This window comes from Urocampus carinirostris, chromosome 2 (assembly GCF_059441175.1).
Source record: "Urocampus carinirostris isolate Australia breed hairy pipefish chromosome 2, RoL_Ucar_1.0, whole genome shotgun sequence".
Lineage (NCBI taxonomy): Eukaryota > Metazoa > Chordata > Actinopteri > Syngnathiformes > Syngnathidae > Urocampus > Urocampus carinirostris.
In genome coordinates this window covers 65627300-65636261 of record NC_142350.1, presented here as the reverse complement: position 1 = coordinate 65636261, position 8962 = coordinate 65627300, and the positions used below count along the sequence as shown (strand labels likewise).

Here is an 8962-nt window from a genome sequence, read left to right as displayed (position 1 = left end):
TCTTTGAGTTGAGCATCGTTAATACATGCTTTCGTATACAACATTAGGTTAGATTAGTGTTCATTTTCCAAAAATGGACAATTTTATTGCAGGGTACAAGAGCACGTGTGTTCCCAAGCACTCCTGTTTGTTTATTTTGTTTCACAGGATGAAGTGATTTGGAAAAAGACGGATTTAGTGTTATGTGTCATTCTTTATAGTACACACAATATAAAAGAGTCAGATTGATACATTTAACGGTTTCCCGCGTCTCTTTATCGTTTGTTCGAAAACGTGCTTTGTTTGGTTTCCCTTGACAAGCAGTTAGGACTCGAGTTATGTAACGTCTATTTGACGAGAAGAGTCCATACGCAGAAGCGCGGCAAGGGGGGATGGAGAATATATGCGTGCTTTTTAATGATTTTTTAGTGTTGTTAGGACAGAAGTATTTAAGATGAGATTTTTTTCGATTTTTTAATAAGTTTGAAAGAGTGTTGCGTGTTTGCTAACAAGAATCTGGTGGTTTTATTATAGTGGAAACCGGTAGCACCCCCTTTGGGTGTGAGACTTGGTAGGTCCCTTTTCACACGTCATCCATTGTTTACAAATCAACCAAGCTTGTTGGGAGGTTGGCGGCGTGGCGAGAAGGAGGACGGAGGAGAGGTGCGAGGAGCGGTGCCTCACTCATTCATCCCACGACCATAACAACAACAAACCCCACCGGCAATCACAATGCCCTGTCGAAAAGAAAACTACATCTTTCTGGAGCAATCCGTCACCGTCGACTCCAAAGAAGTGGACGCGCTGGTGACGAAGATCGGCGAGGCGCTTCAGCTCCACAACAATAGCGGCAGCCACCCGAAGAAGACGGCCTGCTTGCATGGACTCGGCACCGGCGGCGTGGTCAACCCGGCGGGGGTCGTCGTGGTCGGCGGCGGAGGAGTGGGCAGCGCCACCTCGGGGGCGCCGGGTCCCAAGCGGCAAGGTTGCTGTATGCGGTTGCGGAACCGCGGAAGCAGTCGGGCGAGTCCATACCACATCCCCGGCTCCAACGACCAGGACTGGGACCAAATCAAACCGTGGAACAAAAAGCGTCTTCACGCCGATGAGGACGATCCGCACCGCCTGCTCCAGGAGCTCATCCTGTCGGGGAACCTGATCAAAGAAGCCGTGAGGCGACTGCAGTTCTCGGGGACGGACTGTGGAGACTTCCCTCAGGCGGCGGACAACGTGCATTGCTGACGAGGCTTTAAACGCGACTCCCACGCCCTCGGTTCTCCTCATTTACTTTAAATCCAACTGGACATGAATGGTAGCTTTATTGTCTTCTCTCCTCTCCCGCGTTTCCTCCTTTTTACTTTGATATGGAACGAAGGTGGGCTCCATTGCGTCAGCGGTTAGCTCCCAGGCTAGCCGCTCGGCTAATGAGCCGTGTTGTTTATGTTTGAAATTCTCCAACACTCATAGCGAGGGTAGAGGGTCTTTGAAAGCTCAGAAACCCCGACATTTTCTCATTTTTGACAAAGTTTCTCCCCCTCTCCTCGCATTTCACGTGGGCTATTTTTACGCGTGATCTTAGTATAAAATGGACGCCATTTTCAAGTCAACTCAAAAAGCCCCCACTTGTAAACACGACATTTTTTGTTTCCCCCCATTAACCCCTAACTTTCAAAACCTAAACATTGGAGTTCACACTTTTAGCTCTACTCACCTCCTACATGTATAAACTACCGCGGAAGAAAGGCTGATTTCGTGTTGTATGCATGTGGCCATTTTGTTTACACTCGAGACAGGAAACAAGTGTGTACCTTCTTTATACTTTTTTTTCCTTCTTCATGTGACTTCACTCGGAGCAGCTACTTTCATCACCAAAAACCTCATGTATACAGATTTTATACAGCATTTTTTCTACATACAATGGTAGAAACGTGGTTGGCATGACTGTCTCGCAGTTTTGTGGTACGGGGTTTGAATCCCAGTTTCCGGTTTCCTCCCACATTCCGAGTCATTGAATTAGTCTTTAAATTCAGTGGCTGTTCCTGCATTAGGTTGGGGCACAAAGCTATGGGAAGTAGTTTTTTTTCCTACTCTAAGCAACGTGGCAACAAAAAGTCTCTTGTGGTTGGAAGCCTCTAGGTGTCCTCTGAAAGGGGATCCCGGTGGGCAAATATGCAGGATAGTGGGGGGTTGGGGTGCATGTGAAAAGCAAGGCCGTTTCACACTATTACTTAGGTCTGTTTGTTTGCTTGTAAAGGGGGAAGTGTGGTCCGCGGTCACGTGACAACACTTTTGTGGTGCTCTTCACCTCTCCAGAATTCCGATGAGGAGTTCTGTTGTGTGATTATTTTTTTTTTCTATCTGTGCTCCGTGTCAAGAAAAATGCACGATTGCTTCGTAACGAAGTATCTTGATAATGTTCCTGAGTTTTCAGGGCCCCTTTTTTTGGTTGTCTTAATAAACACAGTTTGTTTTTTCCAAACTTGTTTTTGTCTACTTGACTTCCGGGAACGCCTTGTTAGTCAATTGATGAAAGTGTGTCATTGAAGACACTTTCTCCACGTGTCTGAGTGTGCAACGTGGAGTAAGCGGACACATGTTCATTAGGAGCCTATAAACACTCGAAACACCTCCTCCCCTTTTGGGTCTATGTGGAAGGGAGAACAACATGTTTTGCAGGGTCTTCCAGATAGTTTACAGCAGCTCCCTCTGCTGCTGCTGTTCCGCAATGAGTATTTCGTCATACTCGGGCTGAAAGGGAGTTACCATAACACCAGCACGGAATGCATGTGAACTCAAACAAAAATAGGATTTAGAATACTCCAGAAATCTAAAATCTAATTTACATAAGCAGGGCAAAGATTTAAAACGCTTAGCAGGGCCTTGGATTACCTGAGTAGCCTACGGACCATTTCTGAAAGTAACTTACCAGTGATGGCTCATTGCCATTGTATAGGAAATCTGATTTCTAATTAGCATTAGGAATAATTGAAATGACCACTGTCTGTTTAATGATAAAATCCTTTTTACAAATTGCTTGTGATTGATATGTATAAATCACTCGTTGACAGGGTTGGGTAGGGTTACTTTAACTGGATTACTTTCAATTACTTTTGGATAACTCCAATACCAAATATGCCAATAAAAGACAAAATAAACTAAATATGAATAAAATGATGACTCACAACACGTGGTAAGCTTTCTCTCCTGGCTTTGATCTCCGGCAAAACTAACATAAAATGCGACAGAAACAAAATGAAAATCAATCCAAACAGCTTGCCAACATCATTTTTGCCGTTCCATGGGTTCCATTACTCCCCAAGCCTTAGTAATTGTATTCATATTTAGTTTCTTTTGTCTTTTATTAGCATATTTGGTATTGGAGTAATCCAAAAGTAATCGCTGGTAATCCAGTTAAAGTAACCCTACCCAACCCTGCTCGTTGACCATATGGAAGGGAAATGTTTTTAGTGGTTGACAGAGCCTATTTCAACCCAATTTCTGATAACAATAGTCAAGTCAAGTCAAATGTATTTATATAGCCCTTAATCACAAAAATGTCTCAAAGGACTGCACAGGATTACAGTTACAAAATTACACAATTACCTGATCTTAAACTAGCAAACCAGCATGCGGGCAAGGAAAAACTCAAAAACCTCAGTGTGAGGAGAAAAGAGAAACCTTGAGAAAGGACCTCACATGTGGTAATCCCCCTTCCAGGATTGAACAGGGTGAATTACAATTAGCATTACTGTACACAGAATAGTAAACACTAGGTAAGATGTTGAAAATGTCCGGAAAGAGCATGACATCAACGACGACGCCAGCTGGTAAATGCAGGGGTTGACATGCTGCAGGTCAGACCCCGGTCCGCTGACCCATCCCAAATCATCCTTCTCCTTCGCATCAGCCAGGCAGGCCTCAGAAAAAGACAGGACAAAACAGAATACGATAGTAACCACATATTTATAATGTAAGGTTTTTATTTATAAAGGCATATCGAACTGGTAGCCATTGGCGCCTAGTAGTAACAATATATATATATATATTTTTTTTTCCTTCAAAAAGATTGGTGATACCAACTTTTATCATTACCAATTATGTAATAGCGATATACATTCAATTCCCAAAATGTATCCGTGGAGAAACTATTCAAACACATCCCATGACTTTCCAGCTTCACAGCGAGAAAAACAAAATCCTACCAATTGGCAGAAAACATTAAAAAAATATATTTTTCCACTTTTAAAATGTTCGTTTGTTAGTTGTTTTTTATTCAAACACAGAACAAAAATATCAGTCATTGATAAACCAAAGAAAACTGCACGTAAAAAAGGCGCACAATAATATACCAAAACTTGTACCCAAACGGAGAAGTCAAGTCATGTTTATTTGTATAGCCCTTAATCTCAAAGGGCGGCACAGACCACAGATTATTGCATAACACAGACTAATATGACACCATCCCCTTATCTAAAACCTACACGAGGGCAAGGAAAAAGTCAAAAACCTCAATATGAGGAAAATGAAGAAACCTTGAGAAAGGACCGCACATGAGGTAATCCCTCTTCCAGGATGACCAGGCTTCAATAGATGGTGCAATAACAAATAATACACAGATATTGTCAACGTGGAATATAGGTCATTCGTAAACTATGGAATAGAAGTGAGTTTTAAGCCTTGATTTAAACAATTCCACTGAGTTTGCAGATCGAATGTCAGAGGGCAGAGCATTCCACAGCACCGGTGCCCGAATGGAGAACGCTCTCGAACCTGCGGATCTCTTCTTTGCTCTTGGGATCACTAGTAGACCAGCGTTTTCAGAGCGAAGGCTCCGGACCGGAACATAGGGGGGAATTAAATCCAAAAGATTTGAGGGAGCCAGTCCATGTATGATTGAGTATACTACCAACAGAACCTTAAAATCACATCTTAAGCTAACGGGGAGCTAATGCAGGTTAGCTAAAATCGGGGTTGTGTGATCAAACTTTATTTTCTTAGTTAAAAGCCTCGCTGCAGCATTTTGTACCAGCTGAAGGCTCTTGATTTTGGACTTCGGGAGACCGGAGAGTAGTGCATTACAGTAATCGAGACTGGAGGTAACAAACGCCTGAATTATAATCTCCGCATCTGACTGAGACAGTATAGGGTGAATTTTAGCAATGTTGCGAAGATAGAAAAAAGCTGTTCAAGTAATATTCTTAACGTGTGTTTGAAAGGACAGATCCGGGTCAAATATGATACCTACATTTTTAACTGTGTCACTCTGGGTCATGTTACTTTTGTCAATATTCAGAGCCGTTTTTGAGAACAAGTCACGGCATTTGAATGAACCAATAACTAACATTTTGGTCTTTTCAGAGAAGCCTGAAGCTTTTAAGTGTCTATTCCATTTTTTTTCCTTGTACGGAAGACATATTCAAAATCAAAACAAGAAAACAGCCTTCTCCCACTAAGGAAAATAAGAAAACAAAGAAATGACATTTTAAACCTTTTTCTATTCGCACGTCATCATTATATTAAATTATGTCTAATATTATATAATTGGCAGCACGGCGGCGCAGTGCTTAGCGCGTGTGCGGCACAGTTCTGAGGTCGTGGGTTCAAATCCAGCTCCCGGCCTAACTGTGCGGAGTTTGTATGTTCTCCCCGTGCTTGCGTGGGTTTCCTCCGGGCACTCCGGTTTCCTCCCACATTCCAAAGACATGCATTTCAGGTGGATTGGCCGGACCAAATTGTCCCTAGGTGTGAACGAGCGAGTGAGTTGTCTGTCCCTGTGTGCCCTGCGATTGGCTGGCAACCAGTTCAGGGTGTCCCCTGCCCACTGCCCGATGATTGCTGGGATGGGCTCCAGCACCCCCGCGACCCTACTGAGGATAAGCGGTGCAGCTGATGAGATTATATAATTGTATATTGATTTAGTTTTTCTAGTAAAACACACTCCATACTTAAAACAAGCACATGTATCACCTTGATAATTTTGCTTATCTCAAAGACATTTTAATAGTGAAGAGGGACAAAATATCTTAAAACAGGTAGCATTTTCTGCAGTTTTTTTTCCCCCAATGCAGTTTTTGCTATCAAGAAAGACAAATATTTGCAACGTCTGTGAAGGTGTCAGACATGCTTGTGTCACACTGCTTATTTGCTCGGTTTTAGTTTACTCTTCTAAGATGCAAAACAAAGAGACATAAATATGATCAAATGATAACTTTACTTTTGCCTCAGTACCCCGACTGATATCTTTGACAAGGATAGCTTTGTGTTACTCCGGAAGCTCCATGCATGTGGCCCATGACTTGTTATGTGACTAATCAATGTAGAGTCGCTTTGGGTCACATTGACAATGGGAGTGTTTGGAAATTAATTATATTGATCAATTTTTCTTCCATTATCGTCAAAAACCTAGCGGTTGTAGAGGGTTGTGTACTGTGGAGACTTTTTACACACATTGTATATGATGCATCAGTTTTCATGCAATACATGTATTGTTGCACAAAAAATCTTACGAGTCTTACCGTTAAAAAAAACAACATAATACATAATACATTACTTGTATTTTTTTTGTTACTAGGCTACTGTCAGGACGGATACTGGACCCAATTGCGTGACATTTACCACAAGTTTTATCGAAAGAAAGAGGAAGGGCTGCGCCCACGATACACTGTTCGCTGGCTGGGGAAGCAAGTCGCTCTCGGATTCGGGCGGTGATCCGAAAAGGGAAGTGGATCTTCCGTAGCGAGCGATGGTGGTGTAAGGGACGGAAAAACTGGTCGGGAGAGCGAAGCGTGGTCGGAAACGAGTCGTAAGCCAGAACGGGAGAGTAGACGTAGTCAGGATCAAAACGGGTCATAGCCGGAGACGGACGGGAGCAAAAACAGGACAGGCGAGAGTCAGGGTCGAAAAAGGCTTGTCTAGTATACACTGAGGTTTGCAGACGGACCGACGACAGGGGACTGAAAGGACTGGGTACAAATAGTGACAGGGAGCCAATCAGAACCTGCGATGGTTGGCGCCAAATGAGCAGGCACAGGTGAGTCACATCAGTAATCATGACAGGATACAACATGTGTTAAAAGTAAAATAATCTCATCTATGAATTAGTATATATACTGTATATATATTTAGAGAGAGAGACAGAGACAGAGAGAGAGAGAGAGAGAGAGAGAGAGATAGAATTAGTGCTTCAAGACAGGGTTTAATATGTCATTTTTTTCTTCATCCGAATAAAAAAAATACTATGGAAATACTTAAAAAAATACCAATACAGTAATACTATGATACAAAATTACTATTACAGAAATATTACAACAGAAATACTAAAAGAATACAAGTACAACAACACTACAAATATACTAAAGATGAGCTACAAAAAGTATTCTATGTAAGTAATTCAAAATACTACTGTAGAAATATTAAAAAATACTACAAAAAAGTGCTGTAATACTATAAAAATCTGACGGCAGGAATACTATAAAAATACAACTCACTTAAAGACATTGTAATACTACAAAATACTACATATATAATATAAATCGACTCGCTACAACGGGTCAGGTGTATCGACATTTCGTTCTGTGTACATTGTTACAAAGAATGACAATACAAAGGAAATTATTATTATTATTATATTAAATGTTCTACAATTGAAATAGTACAAAAATACCACAAAAACTACTACAAAAAGTACTACATTATGACTACAGGAATACAACAAAAATACAACTTCAGACATACTACAAAAATTCTAGTTTTGAAAATACTACAAAAATACTACTTCATAAATCCTACGATACGGTGCTAGGAAGGAAATGGACTCAACCATTTCAAGGCAGGGGAGTATTTCCGACGCAGCGTTGTTCAAATTTTCAGTTTGTTTTCCTTTTTTATTTTTTATTTTTCATGTTTATTTAGCATTTTAAATCAAATTCCAGCCTACTTTAACCTGCCCCTTATTAATGAAAAGAGAGTTTTTGAAATACTATAATTTTGGGGGATGATTAGTTTGATTTTGGGTGAGCTCTGCAACTGCGTGACGTCACCATGATCACGAGACAAGCTTCCTGTAGTGGTGGTTAACGTGCACTTGGGGACAGCATTTCTGCAACATGAATTTCGAAACTTGGACAATGTTTCACGTGCATTGCGAAAGATCTTACAAGACACTGTTTGGAATCGATAACATCCAGAGTAAATGGTCATCAGGCCAGAGTGTGTGCAGTCTGGCAAATCAGACTCCAACTGTGGCATAAATAACGACTCTGATATGTGTTTTAATCAAGAAAGTCCAGGTGAGTCCTTATAAAAATTATCTACAACCCAATAAAGGATTTGGTCAATTGTATTATAAAATAAACATTTATTTTAATTCATTTAATGTTTGATTAAGGTCACTTAAGGTTCCTGTCCCGAGCCTTCACTCTGAAAGTGCTGGTCTACTAGTGATCCCAAGAGCCAAGAAGAAATCTGCAGGTTCGAGAGCGTTCTCCATTCAGACCTCGGTGCTGTGGAATGCTCTGCCATCTGAGATTCGATCTGCAACCTCAATGGAACTGTTTAAATCTAGGCTTCAAACACCCTTCTGTTCTATAGCTTTTGAATGATGTATATTTCATGTTGACAATATCTGTGAATCGTTTGTTAATACTACATCCATTGCAACCTGGTCAATCTTCATATTTTGTTTTTATTTTTTATTTCATATTTTTTTCAATCATGTTGTATTTAATTTTTACTTTTATCGTTTGTTGATGCAACATCTATTTTGACCGGTTATCCTGGAAGGGGGATGACCTTATGTGGTCCCTTTTCAGAGTTTCTTCATTTTCTCCATGCTGAGGTTTTTGAGTTTATCCTTGCCCTCATGTAGGTTTTGGATCAGGGGATGGTGTCATAATATAGTGTGTTTGCAATTTTGCTGGGAAAAAACAAGCATCTTATCAGCATGATTAGGTTGCAATGTCTTTAAGTGACAGCTAAAATTTAT

The 8962-nt window shown here is 41.0% G+C and overlaps 1 protein-coding gene across 1 annotated transcript; it reads left to right on the top strand.

Annotated features, from left to right (window-relative positions):
* The first annotated feature begins 586 nt into the window (after window positions 1–586).
* On the top strand, window positions 587–2458 carry gbp (glycogen synthase kinase binding protein). Its single transcript, XM_088327535.1, has one exon. The coding sequence runs from the start codon at window positions 712–714 to the stop codon at window positions 1219–1221; it is 510 nt and encodes a 169-aa protein (XP_088183661.1). The 5' UTR covers window positions 587–711; the 3' UTR covers window positions 1222–2458.
* The last annotated feature ends 6504 nt before the right edge of the window (window positions 2459–8962 follow it).

Bases quoted from the DNA above. Each gene is read 5' to 3' on its own strand.
- gbp (XM_088327535.1), top strand. From the start codon at position 712: ATGCCCTGTCGAAAAGAAAACTACATCTTTCTGGAGCAATCCGTCACC.